The sequence below is a fragment of the Cetorhinus maximus genome, chromosome 15 (genome assembly GCF_964194155.1).
Source record: "Cetorhinus maximus chromosome 15, sCetMax3.hap1.1, whole genome shotgun sequence".
NCBI classification, from domain to species: domain Eukaryota; kingdom Metazoa; phylum Chordata; class Chondrichthyes; order Lamniformes; family Cetorhinidae; genus Cetorhinus; species Cetorhinus maximus.
The window spans coordinates 74,935,261-74,958,707 of NC_135893.1; the positions used below are offsets into that span (position 1 = coordinate 74,935,261).

Sequence of the window (23,447 nt, forward strand, 5' to 3'; positions counted from 1 at the left end):
GAGATATGGAGAAAAACATTTTTACGCAACAAGTGGTTAGGATCTGGAATCTGCAATGGATGTGGTGGAGGTAGATTCAATCATGGCTTTCTAAAGGGAATTGGATAATTATCTGAATGAAAAAAAAAGAGAGGCCACAGGGAAAGGAGATGGGGGTGTTGTTGTAGAACCGGCTGAGTAGCTCTTACAGAGAGCAGGCATGGACAGAACGGGCTGAATGGCCTCCCTCTGTGCTGTTAGCACTTTAAGCTTCTAGGAGTCACACAATATTTCCTCTTGAGAGTCCAAAGAAGCAATCCTGCTTCCCGCGTCCAGGAGGAAACTACAAATTAAACAAATTTCTCTTGCTGGGTTCCTCTTGTGCCAGTTCCTGTTCCTGGTGTTGCGATACAATGACATGTACCTTAAAGGAGGTGCATCTTAAACTGCTGTCAATCACTACTACCACTGACACAGGGTATGATGCAGTCATTCCACGACTGATGGTCAGCCTGCAAGCAACAGGGTAGAGATTGGATGTACTATACTTAGCCTCCTAGTTAACTTTATCTGTATACAGTCTTATGTTCAAATAAAAAAAAACCTTATTGTTTCACCAACCCTTGACTATGATTGGTACGTTTACATCAAAGGAAAAAAGAACATAACACCTGGCAGGTTTGGCGGGCGAGGAAGATACGAGAGCTTCCCCAGAGGCCTGGGGTTAATATTGTCGGCAGTTCCCAATTACATAATCCAGACCTGATTTGCATATTTAAACAAGGGTCCTGCTGCTTTGCATGGCTGTCCTTGGCGTGTACAATTTAAAATGGCAGTTAGCAGGATCAGAATGGAGACCAGTGGGTAAGTCTCCTACTCCATTTTACCTGAGCCTCATGCCCAGTTTCTGCTGGGTGGATAAGTTAAAATCCACACACCCCGCCCTCAGTTTAAAGCTACTCTGTGCCAACTATTCCTTAGTGATAAACCACACTGCCGTACATAATGTACAAGTCACTCACAAACAAACCAGCCTATTGTATGTAGCTTGCACTGTCCTCCATATTTTTCTGCTTTTGTGGTCCTGTTAGTCCTATTTGACAAGCTCCTGTTTGACTTCCATGCTTTCCCTCTGTCTCCCAGGTGCCTGGTGATGCTCGAGTCAATGTGGAAGCCCAAGTGTCCTGGATAAATGCAATGATTGGCCGGATCTTCTGGGACTTCTTACGGGAAAAGTACTGGGCGGATCAAGTTGCTTGCAAAGTTCAGAAGAAGCTGAGCAAAATTAGGGTGAGCTGAGTGAATGTTCAGAATTGTTCCATTCAGGAAAGATGATACAAACATAATGGCAATGATGGACAGGAAGAGACCCAGTCTCACACAACTGCGATGCCTTGTGCATCACAGTATAGACAATTCCCACCCCACCTTAAAGCCATCTCATGGGAGAGGTGAAGGAAACAGATAAAAATCCAGGACAATTAGGAGGGGAAAAAAGTGGAAAACTCCTCTTTAATCCACCTTAAGCAATCAAAACGATTCCAGGAGACCACTCTAACCCTGATCAATATTATACTGTTGCCTTTTCTGATCACTGCCCCTTGCTGGAAGTATACATCTATGTACAATGGGTAAGTAGGTTTAGGAGTGATGCTACTCATGGGCAAATAGTTTACCGGCGTTCGCTGTCAAGGTTCATAGATGGACAATGGCTAGTGATACAACTGTCCCTGGGAGCATGTGACATCCTTGGGAAAAGGATCCCAGTGAGGATTAAACGTCTTCAGGAAAAGATGACAAGAAAGAGTTAGGGAAAGCATGAGTATAATCTGAAACACTTCAATAAGTGATCAAAACCACTTTAGCTATACTGCTTTGTAAGTCACAGTCAACGGATCCAGCACTCAATAAGCTTACATTGGTTCTCTCACGTTCATTAACCCATTATTGAAGATGTTGTCCTGCTTCATCTATGGTAAGTGCAACAGTTTCTGTCTGTGGTGACACCTGCCACTCTCTGAAAACTATATATTAATAACAGAAGCATGGGAGTGATTTTAAAGGTGCAATTATATTTGAGGTTCAGATTAAAGTTAAAAGCTGCTAAAGTCTTACTCTGTAGCTCATTGTTTCATTTGTATCCTTCAATCAGACTGCTGCCTTGGAATTGCTTCCTGGTTATTCAGTGTTCTGAGTCCAGTCCAGTCATTACCTCCAGCCCGACCATGCAGACAAACTGCAGGAAATAACCTTCCAGCGTAAAATGTCCACTCTACTGAGCATATTCAAAGGCCATCCCAGACTAATCTGTTTCTAGCACTTTCAGCTCAGACAGAGGGAAGATGGTAATTATTGTCCGCTGCCAGTGAACCATACTATGATACAGTGGTGTATATAGCTGAAATTGTCATTTCTATTCACTAATTTACATTGTCCCTTGGCTCAGCACTGAATTTCAAATTCTCATCCTTGTTTTCAAATCCCTCCATGGCCTTGCACCAGCCCTTCCACTCTGTCTCTAAAACCTCCTCCAGACCTATACCCCTCCAAGATCTCTGGGATCCTCAAATTCTGGCTACCTGTGCATTCCCCACTTACTTATATCTCACCCTTGGCAGTCATCCTTCAGTTGCCTAGGCCCTAGGTTCTGGAATTCCCTTCTAAACCTCTTCACCTCTCTCTCCTCCTTTAAGATACCCTGTAGTATATTGTAATGTAATAAATTGTTCTAATATCTCCTTATGCAGCTCAGTGTCAACTTTTGTCTGATAATGGGCATGATTTTCCAGCCCCAACACTGGCGAGCATCGTTGTGAGTGGGGTGGAAAACTTTGGAGAGCTGTTAAAAGTTAACAGCTCTCCAAATAATCCTGCCCTACCTGTGACGATGCCCACCGATGGCTGGACCGGAAAATCCCAACCAATGCTCCTGTGAAGCACCTTGGCGCATTTAAGTCGCTATAAGAATGCAAGTTGTTGACGATAAATTTAAAATTTAGATGATCACAGGCTATAGTATATCAATTATGTCTAATGTTATTTAAAGAAGGCAGACAAGTTAATAAGTGGTTCTATTGTCTTATGTTAGCTGCCATACTTTATGAATGAGCTCACACTCACTGAATTGGACATGGGGACATTACTACCTGTGGTCATCCGTGCTTCCAGCCCATCTGTCAATCAAAAAGGTGAGTAGTTCAAGCTACTCAGAATTTCCTGGCAGGTAACATGTTTCTCATTATCATAGAACTGCTTGGTCATATGCGGGAACATAATTAGAGTACTGAACATTTCAGTGTTTTTAAACAGCAAAATTTTGCTTATAAATAAAATTAAATACTTATTTCCTCTAAGTTGAAGTCAGTTGCATAAAATAATTTATGTATTATCTCTTCAAAAGGACAGAAACCTGAAGTTTGCAGTAATAATATGCTCGCTGTTTTATGGTCTTGATTCTCAGACTTCATGGTCTATATGTATATGTCATGTTTTCCTGGACTTTCGGCTGCTATTCATGATTGTGAAGGGTCTGATGTGTATGCTTAAAGATTAGTGGGAGGAATTTGCATTAACATAACAGAGCTTGCAGCATTCCAAGGAGATGTGTGGCACCTCCTCACACACACACACACATACATGCGCACACACACACACACACACACACACGCTTACACATGCTCACACACACATACACACACACACACGCATGCACACACACATACACATACACACACACATACACATACATGCGCGCGCACACACACACACACGCTCACACATGCTCACACACACATACACACACACACACACACACATACACATACACACACACACAGGCGCACACTACCCTGCTGTGTGAACCTCCAGCTGTCGCTCAGCTTGTAGATACATTAAGCCATGCCAGGAATAAGAACATAAGAAATGGGAGCAGGAGTAGGCCATTTGGCCCCTCAAACCTGTCCCGCCATTCAATAAGACCATGGATGATCTGCCCCAGGCCTCAACTCCTCTTTCATGCCAGCTCCTCATAGCCCTCAACTCCCCCATATTTCAAAAATCTATCTATCTCCTCTTTAAATACTTTCAGTGATCTAGTCTCCACAACTCTCTGGAGTAGAGAATTCCAGACATTCACTAAACTCTGAGAGAAGAAATTCCTTCACATCTCAGTTTTAAATGAATGTCCCCTTATTCTGTAACTATGTCCCCTAGTTCAAGATTCCCACACTAGTGGAAACATCTTCTCAACATCTACCCTGTCAGGAATGTCACCACTTCGATCCATACACGGCTCCTGTTTAGCTGATCTCAGTCAAGACACTGATGGTGCCACTTAAATTAGCCTCTGTACCACTGGGGGATAAGGAGGGCGGGGAAGATTAGCTTGGATTCCCAAATCTGGACTGAATGCAGTGACCTTGGCTGGAAAGTGCAGATGTGTAGATGTAGAATGAGTGAGGGAGACAGCTGTGAGAGTTCCCCTGATGGGTTTGTCCATTGAAGGTTACCGTTTAGTCTCCCACATGGCCAAAATAAATCAAAGAAGAGCAGCTTCACATTCCAACAAATAGTTGAAGAGGAGGAGGGAAAGAAAAATAAACTTAATTGTGAAATGCGCTTGCCCAATAGAATTTAAATGCTATACAGAGGTTTTAAGCATAACAATGTCCTCCTCTTTGTTCCCTAAATGTTCTCCCATTTGGAAGATTTATTTCTATTTTACCATCAAAGAATATTCCATTCCTAGATATCTCTGTCAATTTAGTAAATGTACTAAAACTTCATTCCATCAATTGAGCAGTTGCGAGAATTAGACTCAAACAATCCATTCACCTGTAACTGAGCTGTGTTAGTGGAGTGGAAAGTAAGGGCTGAATTGAACATTTCTGGGAATATTGTTAGCCTCTTAGTGCTTAAAGAACACAACATAGACTGAATTTGGGGAAAGAGGATCAATGCAAAATATGCAGACTTTTTGAAGCTAGTCCATTTATATATTTAGGCCACAGATATCCCTCGGCATGGTAAGTGCCTACTCTCTCCTGTGAGATTCAGGATTGTGCCAATGTGAGATGAGTGATGTGAATAAAGATTGGGGTTGACTTTAACTGTCCCCGTCAAGAGTGAAACCAGTGGCTGACCTCCTGTAGCCTCATTCCCATCCAATGGGAACAGTTAAGATCGAATGCAGGATTTTGCATATAGTATAGACACCTTGGGCCCTGGTTCTTCACCTCGATTTTACATTAAAAATATTAAACAAACATACTTCATGATGTTTTCCCACGTCTAGAAAATAATAATGTCGTGCTTTGCCTTTCCTTCCATGTATGATATAAAATCAGTAGCCAATCAGCCAATACAACTGAGTTTGTATAATAAAAAGTTTACATTGCATTCTACAATATGTTAAAAAAATTGTACCTCTCTGCGCAGTTCCTGTCAACTGTTTTATTATAAAATTCTGCTATGCACATTTATAATGGAATCTGTCTATGTAAACATGTCATGCTGTAATGGCATCTTCCACCCAGTGGAGGTGCTGCAGTGCTACCACTGGAGGAGGATGTAAGAACAGCATGGTAAGTTTACATAGGCAGTTTGCATGACACCGTGGCCGGGATTTTCTGGTCCCGCCAGCCCGCCGAGTATCAATGGACATTTTGCCGGTCCGCCAAATTTTCCATCCTATCCGCGGTGGGTCTCACCACGGGCGGGTCCCGGAAAATCCCGGCCGGTGTCTCCTTCCAATGCAAAATGGCCATCGGAGCATGTGCACTGGTCCACACAGATGTCACTCTGTTCAGTCAGAAAGCAGTTAACGTCTTGAACACACAGGATATAATTCTGCTACGAGATGTTCCAGGCAAACAAGATGTTGGGCCATAATATATTTAGTATTGAGTGATTGGGACAGACTTGGTTCATAATCTAACTAAAATCAGAAAAGGAGAAATATAACACAAATACTAAGTTCCTGTGAGCGGAATTTTTCCTGCCCGCTGGTGTTGGGCGTGTTGGGCGGCGTGAGCGGACAATATGGTGAGAAGGCCAGAGATTGGTTTCTCGACGTCGTGAAACCAGTTTACGATCGTCCGCTCCACACGTCAATGGCAGCGTTTCCCACCATCGGACGTGGGGAACCTCATTGTAATCTACATTTCATTATAAGGCCAGCCCGCTGGAATCAGTCCTCCCCAACCCCCCGCCTCAACTGGATCATTCCACCCACATCAGCGGGGAAACATGTCGGTGCAGAACACGTCTTGACAAATGTGACGTGCAGAGGATGGGACTTAATCTCAGGTCCTTGCTCACATCGTGGACATCCAAGGAGCAGAAGATTCTGGAGCCCAACAGCAACAGGAATCTGGAGGAACGTCCATGGCACGCTGGGTGGATTCTCATGGACGTGGCTATGCCGCGAAGCAGCTCACGGAAGGTGGAAAGTCACTGTTGAGGGACTGCTCACAATGGATGATGGACGAGGGCGTGGAGAGGAAGGTCTAGGATCAGCTGGGAGAGGAAGAAGTGTCGGGGGGTGAGGTAGGGAGGGGGGAGCAAGGTGTCGGGGGGTGAGGTAGGGAGTGGGGGAACGAAGGTGTAGGGGGGAGGTTGGGAGGGGGAAAAGGACTATTGGGGGAGGACGGAGTAACGGGGGAGAAGACGGTCCTTAGAGTGGTAGGTGTAAGGGGGGGTGGAACGTGTAAGGGAAGGAGTTTGGGGGGAGAAGGAGTGCAGAGACAGGAAGGAGTCCATAGGGAGGAAGGAGTCCGGGGGTAGGAAGAAATGCGGAGAGGGGAAGGAGTAAGGCTGGAGGAAGAAGTGAGGGTGCCTGAAGGAGTCAGGAAGGGAGAAGAACCAAGGAGTAAGGGTGGAGGGGTAGTCTGGGGTGTGGGGAAGGAGTCCGAGGGCGGAGGCATGGAAGGGGTTCCAGGGGAATAAGGAGTTTCAAGGGGGGAAGGAGTCCAGGGGATGGGGGGAGAGGTGGGGGGGGGATGTCCAGGTGAATGTGCAAGGGAGGGCTCTGATGGGTTCATGGCTGCCCCCCGGGGAGCAAATTGAGTGTGGATGTGGTAAGAGGGAATGGTGAGAATGACCGAGGGCAGAGTGAAGCGGTATGGTGGGGGGGTGAGGGTGTATTGGTAGAAGGGACATCGAGGGTGGTTGATGGGCTCAGAGGCAGACACAGACCCTGGGGGTGGGAAGGAGGAGGCTGGCGAGGTTAATGTAGATGAGGATGAGATTTTCGGGAAGGAAGGGAACGTGCACATTCACCTGGACATCCCTAAAAGAAAAGGGTTGTGGCTGGTAGGTCACAGAGGGGAGGTGGAAGGTGATGCCAGGAGGGTCAACTGTGATGGGGGAAAGTAAATAGGTGACTGAGGGAGGGGAAAGGACAGGGACCTGAAGACAAATGTTAGACGCAGCATGCTTGCCAAATCGAAAATGAAATGAGAGTCGTGGTGGGCGAGATCAGGTGCTGCTTGGGAGTGAGATCAGTGGGTGGGCAGAGATGCAGGTCGGCTCAGACTGACAACTGAAAGTGAACCCCAGCAGGCAGCACTCAAAATGCTCAGGACATTGAGGTGAGTGCGACGTGGGAAGGATCCATGTGTGTGGGAGAGTGCTTGCATGAGACTCCAAAAGGCCCTGCCACACACACACTTCTCCCTCCAGAATCACTCATGGGCCAGCTGCGGGCAGCTGAACTGCTAGTTGAAGGGGATGCAGTGGAGGGGTCTGCGAAGCCTGTCAATGAAGCTGAAAGACAACATTACGCATTATTCAGTGAAAGTGAATATATTTTCAGATTGTAAAATGACAAAATGTGTTCACCCGTGCAACCAACTGTGATCAGAATTTCTGAACTTTTGAACGTCTTAGACTTCAAGATGCTGCCCTGACATCCACAGCAGGGGTGGAGACAGCCTGTGCAATGGTTGGCCCTGTTGCCTATGATGCCTTCTGCATGGGCCCTCTGCAGAGCTGAGGCCTTGGGGGAACTCCTTCCTCCCTCTGAACTCCTTCCCTTCTCTGCACTCCTTCCTCCTTCTGACCCCTGTGGGCCAGCTGCTCCCTCTGCAATGACAGAGGACAAGATTGAGGGAGTCACAGGTAAAGAGGACTCGGAGGGAGTGGTCAGCCTCTGAGATTCCTGAGTGGATGACCCAGGGGTGTCCAGCTGCCCCTCCTTCTCCCTTTGGGTGTCTGAGGGCCCCGGCTCCTTGAGGGGGAGGAGCACCTGGATGGACCTCAAGGTGCCTCGATTCCCTCTCACGTTGCCATTGCAGGAACTCACCCATGGCTACCGCGATGGAGTGGAGGTCTGTGCGTATCTCTGCATTCTGCTGGACCAGGGTCTCCATGGCATCCACCACCCTTCCCATGGAGATCTCCATATGTGCCCATGCGGGCACCACTTCATCAGAGAGCAGGCAGAGGCACTCCTCTGACTCATTTGCCACTCTCAACAGCTCTGTGTGATGTTCTCCTGCCTTCTGCTGACTCTCCACGATGAGCTGGAAGGCCGAATCCAGAGACTCATCATCTGACTTGGACCTCACAGATCCCTCTTCCCCAGCAGTCCTCCGAGTGCCAGGGAGCTCGGCTGAACCTGCCTCCTCCTGCTGCGGACATATGTCCATGCGGTGACCACCAAATTGTGAACCTGAGCCTGCTCTAGATCTAGGTTCCACCGAGGTGTGTGTCTTTGTGCTGGTGCAGGGTGTGGGTAAGCGCTGTGATGGGTCTTCCAGGCTGCTTATTTCCAGCTCTTCAATGGAGGAGCTGTCCTCTTGGCTGGAGGTGAGGATGTGGATGGAGCTGAGGGACTGGCTGGCTGAGGATGTTGGTCACTTGGCAGAGCTCCCTGTGAACCAAATTAGAGATAATTAGTGCATGGGAGCAGAGTCCAAAGCAGGAGAGAGAGCACTCACAGCTGTGTTGAGAGAGGGATGATGTGGTGCAGGATCCTCACATGGGTGTTCACCGCTGACTTCATCGGCGCCACAGGCACGGTCCACGTCCTCACCAGTCAGCGCAATGGCATATTCCTCAAAGTGAGTGAAGGGATTAATATGGGCTACTCCGCCCCTGGTCTTGGATCTCTCCCTGCTGTTGTGAGCCAGCTCCTTCTGCATGAAAACAGATGGAGAGAGTGTGAGCAGGACACATGACACTGCGTGGAATGTTTGTGTGGTGAGCGGAACCATGGACAGGATGAGGACACGAGCTCCAGAGGGTATGAGCCTGATGGAGATGTGAGAGTGTGTGTGAGAGTTAGTGGTGTTGTCCCTTGAGGTGTGAGATCCCTGTGGGTGTGTGATGGGTTTGTGAGTGTGTGGATTGAGGGTGATGAGAAGACTGAGTTACCCTGGCAGAACGGATGAGATCATTCATCCTGTAGCAGCACTGGGGGCTGTCCTCTTTTGCAGGGCGTAGGCGCTGACCATCACTGCCACCACTTCCCATGCTGGATTGGTGATGTTGCTGGCCCTCCTGTGGCCAGAGTGGGGGTAGAGGACATCACGGTGGGCCTCCACTGCGTCCAAAAGGCGCTCGAGGGACGTGTCTTTAAACCGGGGGGCTGCAGTCTTCTTGCCTTTTGGGGCCATGTCCTCTGTGCAGCAGTCCTGGGCTGGAAGCACTGAGAGGTCTGCACGCAGCTGCACTTTAAGTATAGTGCCAGCATGAGGAAGCGGTGAGATGACGGCATGACAAGCAAATGATAGCCCACCCGCCATCAAAATGGCATGTTTCCTGGGAATGCATGATTAATGAGGCGGGATTAGGACGATACAGTGTGAACAGTTGTCATTGCGGTCAGTGGGAAAAACATTCTTTTTCCCGCCCGCTGCAGCACTTAGTGCAAACCTGGAATGATTCTGCCCTATAAGTGTAAATTTAACGGGATGAGTTACAGTGTGTTTACAAACCTATAGGGAATGACTGTGAATTTAAATGTATCAATGCCACAGCTTTAAACACTGTGGGTCCCCTTCACCCCATGTCCACTAACATCCAACTCTGCCTGCCCGCTCGCCCACTCCAGGCTTGGAAACTTTGCACCCAGACCTGTGCTAAAATAGGAAACATGGCAGAGAAACACTCGAGCTGCGCATGTGTGGTGTAGGCAGCAAACGCAGCCTTTCCATAATAAATGTGGTCATAAGAATTTGCATGCATTCTCAGAAGTTACTTACCCCCTTCCTCCTTTGCCATCCTGAGGAATGTGACTGCCTAGCCCAAAGCATTCCCAAATGTGTAAATTATGTGTTAGGTTGAAAGGCACAACCTTTCTAAAACTGCATCATCTGCAGATTACTTTTATTGATGTGATTTCAGTTTTGGTCAGGCTAGGGAGCGGTAATTCCTGGTCACAATGTATTTTTGTATATGTTCTTTCACAGGATTTGGGCTTCGCTGGCTAGGCCAGCATTTATTCCCCATCCCTAATTGCCCTTGAGAAGGTGGTGGTGATCTGCCTTCATGAACTACAGTCCCTGTGGTGTAGGTACACCCACAGTGCTGTTAGAGAGGGAGTTCCAAGCAAGTGGGGAATATTCCATCACACTCCTGACTTGTGCCTTGTAGATGGTGGACAGGCTTTGGGGAGTCAGGAATGAGTTACTCACTGCAGAATTCCCAGCTGCTGAGCTGCTCTTGTAGCCACAGTATTTATATGGCTGGTCCATTTCGGCTTCTGGTCAATGGCAACCCCCAGGATGTTGATAGTGGGGGATTCAGCAATGGTAATGTCATTCAATGTCAAGAGGAAATGTTTAGATTCTCTCTTGTTGGAGATGGTCATTGCCTGGTACCTGTGTGGCATGAATATTACTTGCCTGAGCTTAATGGCTGGATACTCAAGGCTATTCTCTTTCATGTAAGCTACTGTTACAGCAAAGTTAGTGGTACCATATGGTGATAACACCAAGCACTATTAGAGTTGGCAGATAGTGAGCCTGGTCTTACCTGTGTAGCACAGACACAAGTACATATAAAAGAAATGTTACGTTAAAGATAAATTTATTTTCACACGGACAATAATCTTGCGACTTCTTTGCAAGCCTGTCACTGAGCTCCTATGATTTTAATTTTATTGACAAATTGAGTGGGACTCATAACAAGTGGACAAAAGTCTCGCCAAACAGGCCAAGGTACCCAACAGCTCAGAAATGAGTAAGATCTGCAAAGCAGTGGAGACAAGAAGTGACCTTAATGTGCCTAATTATTCACCAAGAGGCAATGGAAACATCAGCAGGCCGGCTAATGAGATGACATCTCACATGGCAGTAAATTAGGATTGCCAATTCTCCAGGATTGTCCTGGAGACTCTAGGAATTAAAGATTCATCTCCAGGGCACTAATGTGAGCAACCCAAAAGACTCAAAGAGGCTTTCAAAAAACTAACTTTTTTATTTTATTGAACATTTTTGTTTGTTGGTTGTAAAAATTTTGGAAAAGGTTGACAATCAAAAATTCTCCAATTGAATGAATGGAGGAGGTTGGTGCTCTGTGAGTGAGGGTGGAGTTATCAGACAACCAATGGTGGGGACAAGGCCATTGGAGGAAGAAGGTTATGTGATGAAACCTCCAGGAATACATTCGAGTTGGCAACCCTAATTCTGGAGGACATTTGAAGGACCCATCATGGAGGTTCCGCCATAACAGGAGAAACTCAAGAGAATGGGTTCGTTATGGAAGGACTGACTGTGTGTGTCTCTGGCTCTGTCCTTTCACAGGGCTGTGGGTCGATTTGGAGATTGCGTACAATGGGACATTGCAGATGACACTGGAAACCAAAATGAACCTGTACAAGTTGGGGAAAGAGTCGGCGCCAGAGGGGGTCAGACTGACTGACACAAGGGCAGAGGGGTAAGCAGACTCTGTATTTTATACCTTCCTGACTAGGAAACCCAAGGAGTTGAAAGCTGCTATAATGTGACAGAAAGTATGCAAGCTTAGAACTCTTATTTGATATACAAAATATGACTATTATTTGCTGAAAATGTTAGAAATGCTCAGCAGGTCTGGCAGCGCCTGTGGAGAGAGAAACAGAGTTATTGGCCTAAATTTTCCGGTACCTCCTGCCACAGGAATCAGAGCGGCTGGGACGGATAATTTGACGGGCCAGCAAATTGTCTGTGGTGGGACCGGAAAATCCCACCCAATGTTTCAGGTTGATGGCCTTTCGTCAGAAGTTTTAATGAGAAACCATTGACCTGGAAAGGGTAATTTGGTCTCTCTCCACAGATATTGCCAATCCTGCCGAGTATTTCCAACATTTCCTGTTTTTATTTCGGATTTCCAGCATCTTTAGTATTTAGCTTTTGTAAGTCTATTATTTGAATGATCTTTTCAGACTCCCCCACCCCAGTAGCCCCCTGGTTTTCCCCAACCCCTGATGGACATCAGCCTTGCCTGATGTCTGCCAGTACAGCTCTGTGTCCGCTCGGCGGATCTTACCTTTGACCCCAAGTCAGATAGATTGTGGGCTTCTCATATAATTTCCCACTACGCTGCATGAAGTGCTCCCTGTCCCCTTCCTTTCATGTGCACGCCATCCAACAGTCTTGAGTGATATAAAAATATGTGTGTTTTATTCTTTGGGTAGGAAGTATTTCTGTGTCACCAGGCCATTAGATTGTAACAGTTTCAGGCAGGAGAAGAACTTCAGTGCATCTAGCCAGTATGCACATTTCTTGAACATTACTGAAAGAAGACATTTTGTTGCACATTTGCATGTACTGGAAGCTACATATATTAATACACAGGGCCCTGTTCTTTGCAGACAGAAAGAATATATACACACATTGCACTTGTTTCAGCTAAACAAAATAAGTGATAGCCATTCGCTGGTTCATTCCTCAGGGCAATGCCTTTGACAATCATAGTCAAGCTGCCTGGTTTAAATTTCAAGCAATGCTTGGCAGTTAACTGTCAGTCACCATTAACTGGTGAATTCTGCATGGCAACTCCTCTACCAATCAGAATCCACTTGCCAACCAATCAGCACTCTCCTCTCATACAAAATAAAGTTGTTGCGTCCCCTAACTTTGATCTTCTTGAGATTGTCCTGATGAGTGCAAGACGAAAAGCTTTGACAAAATGTCTTCTTTCAGCAATGCTCAAGTTCTGTGCTACCAAACAACTATAGGCACATTACTAATAACCCTCTGTTTCATTTGCTGGAAGGAACCTGCTAAGTTCCTTCCTGAAAACCAATCAGATTTCTTGTTCTTCCACCTGTTTTAGAAATCTGTTCCACATATGTCACCCTCATGGTAAAAGTGTTATCTCCTATTCTCTTTTGTTGCTTTTAATTTGTAAATATGATCCCTCATGTCTGGATCCTGTACACAGCAGTAAAGCTAACTTGGATCTAATCTGTCCAAATCTTTTATAATCTTAAATACTTTTTTTCACATCCTCTCCTGGTCTTCTCTTTTCAAGGGAGAAAAGACCCAGGGTGAATAATCTTTCCTAGGGTTGCCAACCCTCCAGGATTGGCCTGGAGTCTCCAGGAATTTGAAGATCAATCTCCAGGACACTGCTGTGTTGCAACCCTGGAGAGAAATCATCGTGGCATTAAAACGATTTTTTTTTTAATTGTCACTTTATTTGAACATTTCTCTTTCCCAGATATAAAAATATTGAAAATGGGAAATAAAAAGGCTGTTTGGCTGACAGTCAAGCATCGCCCAATTGGGTAATGAGTGATTTTGCTTTCCACTTGGCATAGGAAGGCAGTGTGTCACAATGATGGATTTGTTGGCTGATTAATGGCTGGAGGGTGGGGGCAAGTCATGTGATGAAACCTCCAGGAATCCATTTAATCACAGTTGACAATCCTAGTCTTTCCTCAAAAGCTTTCCCCTTAAGTGCTGGTATTAACTGTGCAGACCTTCTTTGTACCCCAGTTCCTCTAATAACTGAATCTTTTTTCTGGAATAGGGAGACTAAAACTGCACCACAGTTCTCTAGATGTGGGCTCACCAGGGCCATGTACAGGTTTCAAGTATCCCCTTTTGATTTATGTGTTATACCCCACGTTATGTGTCTCAAGTTTTGCTTTACGTTATTTTCATTTATTGCATAAATAGAATATTACTTAAAGGTGCTTCTTGGAAGTGAAACAAAAGATCTGCTGTAGTCGTCTGACTGGTCATAAATGAAATGCTTTTGATAACGATGGAGGGAAAATTCATGTGAAACCCGATTTAATTTTATTCACCTTTCCCTCCCTAGAAGCACTTTGGGAGGATCTAAATCAGAAAATAACTTAAAATGCAAATGTCCAGTCGAGAAAGAGCTTCTTTATACTACTAAAGAGCTGCAACACACTCATCAAAGACTGTATAAAATGGACAAGGAGCATGATGAACCATCAGGAAACTCTGACGGGTCAAATGTTTTTTCTGCCAGATGTGGAGCCCTTGACCAAAAACTGCTGAACATTTCTGATCCTGGTTCCTGTTCATGCTCAATCTCTCTTGTACACACAAACACACCTTCTAGTAATAATCTTTTCCATGAGCTCCTGCCATTCACATCCAAGGAAAATTACCTTCTCCATTGCACGTTCATGCCCGGATGTGTCCACACATGTTTGCCCCGAGGCATTGAATTTTCACACAGTTCTCAGTCTGTCCTGCTGAGGCTGTTCTGAGAAAGCAGGAGGTGTGTCGTTGTTGAAGAATCAGGCAGAAAGGTGAGGATGCCAGGCGAGTGGTGGAGTGAAGCTCCCCCCACAGTTGTACAGCTGGCCAATTCTTCCCCAAACACCCACAGTTCTTCCAGCGTACTCCTGTTGGAATTTCAGTGGGAGCCCAGCAAAAGGGACATAGGTTAGGCTGGGACCAGGATAAGCTGGGTACTACCTTAAGTTGGGAATTCCAGATTGGCTTCTGCTGATGGGGCAGAACCTCCGCTTGCCCAAAACATGCGTATCCATGTAGGAAGAGAGGGGCAAGGACTCCCCACATTCAAAATTCCCTGGATTCCTGGTCCATTCCTGGTGGGAGCAAACAGCATACCATGCTGCCAAATGGCGGATGTATGACCATGGGGTATTGTTGCTGAAGGAGTGCCTATCAATTATTTTTGAACAAGATGGAATTTGGCAGCCTTTCTGGCACACTGGCATTCTCTGCCAGGATTCCCAGCCATGATGGACATCCTATTTGCACTCCTAGTGGCATGGGGGCATGTGCCATTGGCTGAATAATGGTGAAACATCCCTCATGGGCACAGTTTTGAAGTAATTATTAAAGGAAGCAAAGGTGATATGAGGTCAAACTTTTTTCACACAGCAAGTGGTTAGGGTCTGGAATGCAGTGCCTGAGAGTGTGGTGGAGGCAGGATCAATCGAAACATTCAAAAGGGAATTAGACTGTTATCTGAAAAGGAAGAATGTGCAGGGTTACAGGGAGAGGGAGGGGGAATGGCACTATAAGTTGCTCATTCAGAGAACCAGTGCAGACACGATGGGCCAAATGGCCTCATTCTGCACCTTAACAATTCAGTGATATGTCTTTGGGAAGCCCAACAGGACCCAGTGGCAGAGGTTCTCCAGTGATCACATGCCAACCCTTACAGTGAAATCCAGCCTTGTGGATTTAGGGCTAAGATATTTGTGTTGTTCTAGTCCAAATTTAAAGTTGCAAACACTTATATGAGCTCTTGTTTCTGGTAAGCTTCCAAAAGTATAAAAAATCCTACAAAAGCATATAGAGGCTGATCAATCTGCATTACTGTGTCTAAATAATATATTATTATATAATCAATTCTCCTGAAATGGGAACACTCTTGTCTTCTAACACTGCATATCCTAAGGGTTCTTCCTGTCTTTAAATGTGAGAGAATGGTTGTAGTGGGCAGAAGAATATGTCTCATGGGTATATTATTTTGTTTCTGCCAGTTTTACTGTGACACCACAATGTAGATGCTTTTCCCAATCTTATGCATTTATATCCAAAACAATCCATTTGTTTCATCCAGATGTCAAGCTGTGGTAGTAATGTGACATGATTAAAACTGGACAGATTAAGGTAGCAGGGCTCACTCTGAATCACTGTTCATTTGTCCATATCCAGGTCATGCTGGAAGCTGAATATCACTGAGTGCCTTCTCCAATCTCCGCTTTGTTACTGTGACAGTGCCATTCGGAAAGTCTGCTGGCTGACCTGACAGCCCCTGTGACCTTTATGCAAAGTTCTAAATTAGTAATAGCTAATCAGGATTGTCCACATCTGGTTTATAGATATTGTTTTTCCAGCTCTTTAATTCTCTAATTACATCCTCTTTGTGAAGATGTATGAAGTGATTTAAGCGAATCGAAGTGATTTCTTTTCAAAACATTATGTGTTTCAGATGTGAATCAGGTCAGCTGTAGAAACTGGTGTGAATTGATCTGTGAGTTTATTTTAGGATCACAAATCAGAGAACGCCTTTTTGCAAAGGAGGTCTAGTTAATCTTCTACCCTCCCCCCACCACCCTCCACCACCCTCCCCAATTGCTGCCAATCATTACCCTCCCTCCCAATCACTGCCCCCCTCCACCCCTTTTTCCAGTTGCTCCTTTCTTAGTCTCATTTAGTCTCATGAGGCCCAATTAAGCAACAAATCCTCTTCATCAGAAAGCTGCCTGGGGCTGCCCATTAGGCGTCCACAACGACAATGAGGCCTGAGGCCCACCACTACTGCACCTGAGGCCTATGTGGGCTCAGGGATTGACCCCCCACCACACCACCCCACCCCAACCCCTCCGCCCTCGCCTGCTGCCTCCACCACACACCAATTTGTAGGCATGCTCAAATTTCCAAGCCACAAGCCTTTTCTTATTCCATGCTTTCTGATGAATAGGTAGAAAATTAGGCATCAATGACCTACAGGGACCTTTTTACTTCCACTTATGAGGATCAATTTTCCGGCTTTACAATACTAGCAGGAAGATTCACACAGTTGTCCCACATGGTCATCAGGATGAATGGGTGAAAAGTCATGGGGAAGGTGGTTTCCAGATGTGAGGCCTGTGGAAAAGGCTCTGCTAGATGCTGTGAGTTCAGAAAAACACTATCATTATATCATAAAGAGACTGGGGGAAATTGGGTAGGGTTGGTAATTGGACAAGAGGATCACATTGCGCGACTCCTGTGCTCTTTCATGGAGATTCGGGCAGCATGCAAACTTTGTGCTGTCCTGCTAATTGAAATGATAGTGACATGCTGCCCAGTGGTAAGCATACTGCTGAGTGACTGTACAACTCTGCAGAGGAACCAAGTTTGTGTTGAGGCCAGCAGCAGTTGAGCCAACCTGTGCTCCTTAAAATCAGCTTGCGTCACTTAAAAGCAAAGTGCATTCTGGCTGCAGCAGGTGCTGGAAGTGGCTGGGGAAGTGTTTGTGAGCAGAAAGACTGGTGGATATGCCACAACAATCCCAACACTGTGCTGCAGGTTCTCCGATCCAGTGATGGGGGCCTTGGGTGCAGGAGGAGAGAGGTCCTTTTCTCTCAGAGGGACAGGAAATCCTCCACAGACACTATGACAGCAGTGGCAATGTCTACCATCATGGCCAGCAATCCTAGCTCCAAGGACCTGGTGGCAGTTCTGCAATCAGTTCAATGGCCCCATATAAGCGGTCAAGGTTCCTGCATGCACCTTCAACTACCATATTCTTACAACTGAACCACCAGCCTCAGATACTGCTCCAATCATCACACCCACTTCACTCATCTACCAACATTCTCTATCAATCACAACACATACACAATGTTCGTAGCCTCACCTCACCTTCAAACACTTACCACTGCTGCAAGCCTCATACTCATTGCACAGCTTTCAACTATTCAACTATTAACAGGAACATCACCCAAACACACCACACACCCTCACTGACAATCTTCTCTCTCTTGCAGGACAAGGTGGCTCATAACCACAGGCGGCACCACCTAACCAGTGGGGGTCAGGCACAGTCACACGTCCTTGCCTCGATGGATGAGATGGTACTGGCCATTATTGAAGCGACCATGGCTGGGAGTGTGGCCAGTGGTGGAGCTGAAACCAGAGAGGATGATGTTATGTTCTGACCAAATCTATGTTCTCACATCCCTCACCCCCCTCATTCCACACTCTGGGTGGAATTTTCCCAGAATTGCACTAACTGAGGTAGTGAGTGGGTAAAATGGTGTCCTACCCGTCGACAAAAATGGCAGGTTTTCATGCTGTGTCTTCCCGAACTCCCGGGAAACATGCCATTTCCATGGCGGGTGGGTGGGCTCTCATTCGCCCGCTGGCCGTCACCCCGCTGTTACATCACGCCGACTGCCATCTTTAAAAGGCAGCTGCTAGCAAAGCGCTCATCACCACCAGCTCACCACCGCTGTCTGGGAGACATGGCCAGCAAAGGCAAAAAGATTGTAGCACCCCACCCCCCCACCCACCCCCCCACCCCCCCACCCACCCCCCCACCCCCCCTCCCCCCCACCCCCCCACCCCCGCTTCAACGATGGGTTCCTTAAGTGGCTGCTGGATGCCATGGAGGCCCAACGGGATTTGCTCTACCCCTGCTGTGGCCGCAGGATGGGTAGCAATGTCACCAATCTGGCTTGGGAGGCAGTGGCAGCGGTGGTTTGCGCAAACCCCCTGCAGAGGAGGACAGCCACCCAGTGCCACAAAAGGATGAATGATCTCCTCTGTTCCACCAGGGTAAGTCACTCTATTCATCACCCAACTCACACACTCACAAACCCATCACACACTCACAGGGCCCTCACTCACTGGCAGTGCAAGGGACATCACCATTCACTGTTTCACACGCACCATAATTGTCCTCATCCCATCCATGGGACCACTCACCACCCACACAGGCCAAGCATACTTATCATCTGGCCCGGGAGGCATCCTGATACACTCTCCCCATCTCCATCCATGCAGGACAAACTGGCTCACAACAGGAGGGAAAGGTCACATATAGGTGAAGGGATGCCGGAATTCAAAGTTCCGACAGAATTTGAAAACGGAGCCATCCAGCTGGCCGGTGATGACTGGGACCGGTCCTGTGCTGATGATGAGGTCGGCGCTGCTCTACCAAGTGAGCATCAGATGCATCTAAAGTTTCATGGTTGTGTCACTGAGATGGCCCTGATCATGGAGTGCAAGCGAGCTGACCTCGGCCAGACAGGAGTCAGACATTCTCAGAGGCAATGTGAAGATCTACGGAGTGTCCTCACCGCATGTCATCATCATCCTCCTGCGATCGAGCAACTATTAGGGCCTCCGCTGCATCTCCATGACAGGAGCATTCTCTCATAGGGTATTGGCACTGAGATAAGCCAGACTGGAGTCAAACGTTCCCAACTGTGATGTAAGGATCTACAGGGACACCTCACTGCATGTTGTCATCATCCTCCGCAAATCTGGCGCAAAGCTATGAGGGCCTCCTGAGTACGCCTGCTTCGTCTAGCCAGTGCAAGATCCCTGACATCGTCACCACCAATGGCTGGTCCACTCTCACAGTGGACCAGCCATCTGTACTCTAATGGATTGATTACTAGTATTAATGATGGGGCTACCTTTGGGTACACGCAATGGCTCAAAGGACCCTGCTGTCCTCTCTCTGGGCAGCAGCATTTGTCCTCCCACCCCTGTCATTCTGCAGTGCTCCTGGCGTTGTTCTCAGCCAGGCAGCCTGGACTGCTACCCCACCATAGCCACTTGATACAGCCCAAAGCTGGGCCCTCTAACAGCAACCTGCAAAGCCACCTTCAGTCTCCCCACTGAAAGCCTTCCAGCAGCCATGCTGCAACCACTGAGATATCATTGTATAAAAGCACTAAGTAGCAAAGCTAGCCAGAAGATAGGTATTAAGGGAGTGCACAAGGGTGATTTTGTATGTAATATTGAAGAATTTGTTACGAAAAGTTGGTTTAGAATGGTTTCTGGGTTGCAGAGTGGCATCATGAACCAGGTATAAAGTGGTTATCCCTCTGGTTTGAAAAGGTGGCTCAAATGCTGAAGGAACAGAGAACTGCCACAGAATGAAAGCATGGTGATTGCTGTCAGGATAGGGGGAATTCAGTAGCATGATGTGGTGAGCACGGTCACATGCCAACTACACATTCAGGGACTGATAACCTTTGCAGTTCAGGTACTCTCAGCGTTGTGATCCAGCACCCAGAGAGCTAGGAGTGGGCATTCAATGGTACCCTGCCCATTATCCTGGCAAACCTATGTGTGCACTCAATCTCTGGTCAGAGAAAACACAGTGAGCTCCCTTATCCTAGTGCAAAGAACACCTCTCTGTTGCAGCAGTGGATGCCGAACTGGGAGATGGTGCAAACGTCACCTGCTCCAGTCTGGAAGGATGCAGACACAAAGAAATTCTGGGCCATGGTCTCCTTCACAGCCACTAGCAGTGCCATCCTCCCCCTGCACTGTTGCTGGAGGACTGATTGCAAGAACTGGTAGAGTTCTGTGAGTTCTGGCTTAGGAAGAGGTAAGAGAAATGCTCCTAGAAGACCTCAGGTTGATAAAACCTCCAACTGAGAGCCCTTCTCCCCCTCCTCCTCCTCCCTCTGTGACCACTTGACCTCTTTTCTTTGCTTCCTCTGCCTCATCTCCCTTTCATGCTGTAGCCCAAGGGGAATTACAACTGTAACACCCAAGATAATGAGCAAATGGTCTGACCAGAACTCTTGGGGTCACAACCAAGGTCTTCTCCAGGTGTAGTATCACTCCCTGCAGATTTCTCCAACACTAACCAGCTCTGCAAACCACCACCATGCACTTCTACAAACTGAGTCAATAATTAATTAATTAATAATTTATCCACGACTAACCTGTTACAGTAGTTGTTGATGATCCCTTTAAGCAGTGCTGGCCGGGAAGGAGGTGTCCTACCTGCTGTGGATCACCTGCTCATCTGTGCAAGGTTAATAGAGGAGCTGGAGTTGTGGGGTCAAAAATGGCAGTGCTGGCATCAAATTGGCATTAAGCTCTGACTAACGCCAAGGTCTACCTCCTCTGTGTACTTCTGGCCCATGCTCCTAACTTCTGCGCTAATGCCCTTACCAAGTTGGCATCTGACTGGCCACACCAGAAGTGCATGCCTAGCACGGATTCCATGTGGATACTAAATCAGTGCCCGTCACACCAAAACCATGGGCACTATGCAGTTCAATTTTGTGGCAAGGATAAATAAGGGATACAGCTATTTTATAAAAACTATTTTTACCCTCACACTTACATTTTATTCTTTTCTTTCAGGCTAAAGCCTAAAGTTTTAACCGGTAATTATATTAACAACAGGTTAAAACGACAGCAATCAAACAATCATACAGAGTCAAAAATCATAGAGTCACATATTTATCAATGATCTAATAAACTAGCTGTGACAAGAAGTCATATTTTATGAAAAAGAGAAGACAGAATGACTAGTGAGCAGCTTTTAAATCTATTTCACTGCCCAATTACAATGAGTGCTTTTTTGCAAATAGCTGTACTGTACTTTTTAAATTTCATTTTAAATTTCATGGGTGTCCACCTTCATTCATACATTGTGCTGGGTTACACTTTTAAGCTGTTCACAATAGGAGGCAGACAGTCTGTCATGGGCATCCGACGCAATGTGCTTTACCAATGGGAAAGTACCGCACAATGAGAATTCCAATGTTGGGAATTAAGCAGAGTTGAGGAGAAATTTCATTGTTCTTCCTGCCCATGGTCCTCCAAAGCAACTCTTTGCAAATAACCACATTCTTGAAGCTCAGACCTTCCGACCATCGTTCCTCACATCTTTGTGATCACAAGAAACTCCTTGTGCTCAGGTATAAATGCAGGAAAGAGCAGTAAGATGTGATTGGCATATTTAGGGCAGCTGAAGGTTCTGGGGAGTCAATTAATGAGAACAACTGACACAATCAGAGCTCATTATCACAATCTCTGGCAGTCATCCTGTCGCCCGTTCAGTTTAGCTGATGACTACAACAACGCTTCCTGCAGGAGTTAAGGGAAGAAATTGAGTGCGAGAACAGCTAATAAGTATCATACTGATGGATTTCATCCCTTTGAGTGTGAAATTTGCTTTTTTGCTTAAAGATTGATATGTTAATTCTTACCTACTCCTTCCTGCAGGTGTAAGCACCGGACATTTGTGCTGGCAGATAGCGATGAGGAATCTTCAAGTGCTGGATCTTCAGATGAAGAGGAAGTGCCTTCAGCAGAGCCACAGCAAGGGATGATTGGCGAGAAACTTGGTCTAACTGGTGCAGAGGGGTAAAAGGGAACTTTTTTTCATTAGAAGCTGTTGAAGGACTGCTGCTAGTGTGTCACAGTGAGCTGGCAGATAGTCTTCATCCAGGATAGTTCATCTTTTATGTTTTGTTTTAAAAAGGCATCAATTATAACTTTAAAAAAATAGAATCGTTTAGTTTTGAAAGAGCTATTTTATGGAGGTTCAGACCTGTATGAAAGCCGTTACAACCACAAACCCCTTTGTGGTAGATTATATTTATATTTTCAAATGATGTCATAATCTCAGACACTTAGACCATTACATGTAATAGAGCAGCAGGAAAAAAATAACTGACCTAACAGAAGCAGTAAAGGTCTGACTGTAGAGCCTTATAAATAATAACATACATTATTAACTATGTATGTTGTTGATGAGAATGTATTTACAATCATGATATACCCTTATGGTTAAAATGATTATGTAAATAGCTTCAGCCCCACACTTGTGAACCTCTCGACTGTGTCATCGCTCAGTAATCTTTCCCCTCATCTGCCCAGTATTCTCGATTTTCAACAGTATGAAATATAACTGTGTAAGTACAGAGCACTCAAGTGTATAGGCACCATACTAGCTGGAACATCTGATTCTGTGATTAAACTGCTTCATAATGGGAACAATTTGCTTATCATAAGCCTTCTCGTTCAAAAACCAATGGCAACCAGACAACAAGCTCTCGTCTTTCATTCGACATTCATTATTATTGCTGGGAAGGGAAGTCACACCAAGCAGGTCACAGCTTGATTTGACCTGAGGGAAGATTAATGACGGTTGGTGGGGGGTGTGGGGTGGGGACAGGGAAACGTCTCATGAGAGATTATAAGAGAGCAAATAAAACCTCATGACATTTTTAAAACAAAACTCCCTTGTTCTTACAGGTTTGCTGCAGGAGGCAGCACCAGCAGAAAGATTCTTCGGTTTGTGGATAAGATTGCCAAATCAAAATACTTTCAAAAAGCCACAGAGAATGAGTTCATCAAGAAGAAAATAGAGGAAGTGTCAAACACTCCACTACTACTGACTGTAGAGGTTCAGGAGCTAGCAGGAGTGCTGGCTGTCAACATTCCACCTCCTCCTACTGACCGAATATGGTTCGTCCATTTCTGTTGCTTGAAAGTGAACCGTTCCAATGCTCACTGGTCTGGAGGAGTGAGCAGAATCTTTGTTTAGCAAAA

General features: G+C 46.2%; 1 protein-coding gene across 3 annotated transcripts in view; it reads left to right on the forward strand.

Moving 5' to 3' along the window:
* Positions 1 to 23,447, forward strand: part of tex2l (testis expressed 2, like) — a 134,821-nt gene that overhangs the window by 97,716 nt on the left and 13,658 nt on the right. For 2 of the 3 annotated variants that reach the window (XM_078558666.1, XM_078558667.1), the window contains exons 6-10: positions 1,123 to 1,269; positions 3,068 to 3,167; positions 11,727 to 11,859; positions 22,116 to 22,256; positions 23,151 to 23,363. In XM_078558666.1, the coding sequence (XP_078414792.1) occupies positions 1,123 to 1,269; positions 3,068 to 3,167; positions 11,727 to 11,859; positions 22,116 to 22,256; positions 23,151 to 23,363 (734 nt within the window). Of the gene's footprint in view, positions 1 to 1,122; positions 1,270 to 3,067; positions 3,168 to 11,726; positions 11,860 to 22,115; positions 22,399 to 23,150; positions 23,364 to 23,447 lie in introns of those variants that run through there. The other variant, XM_078558668.1, reaches the window with a different exon arrangement.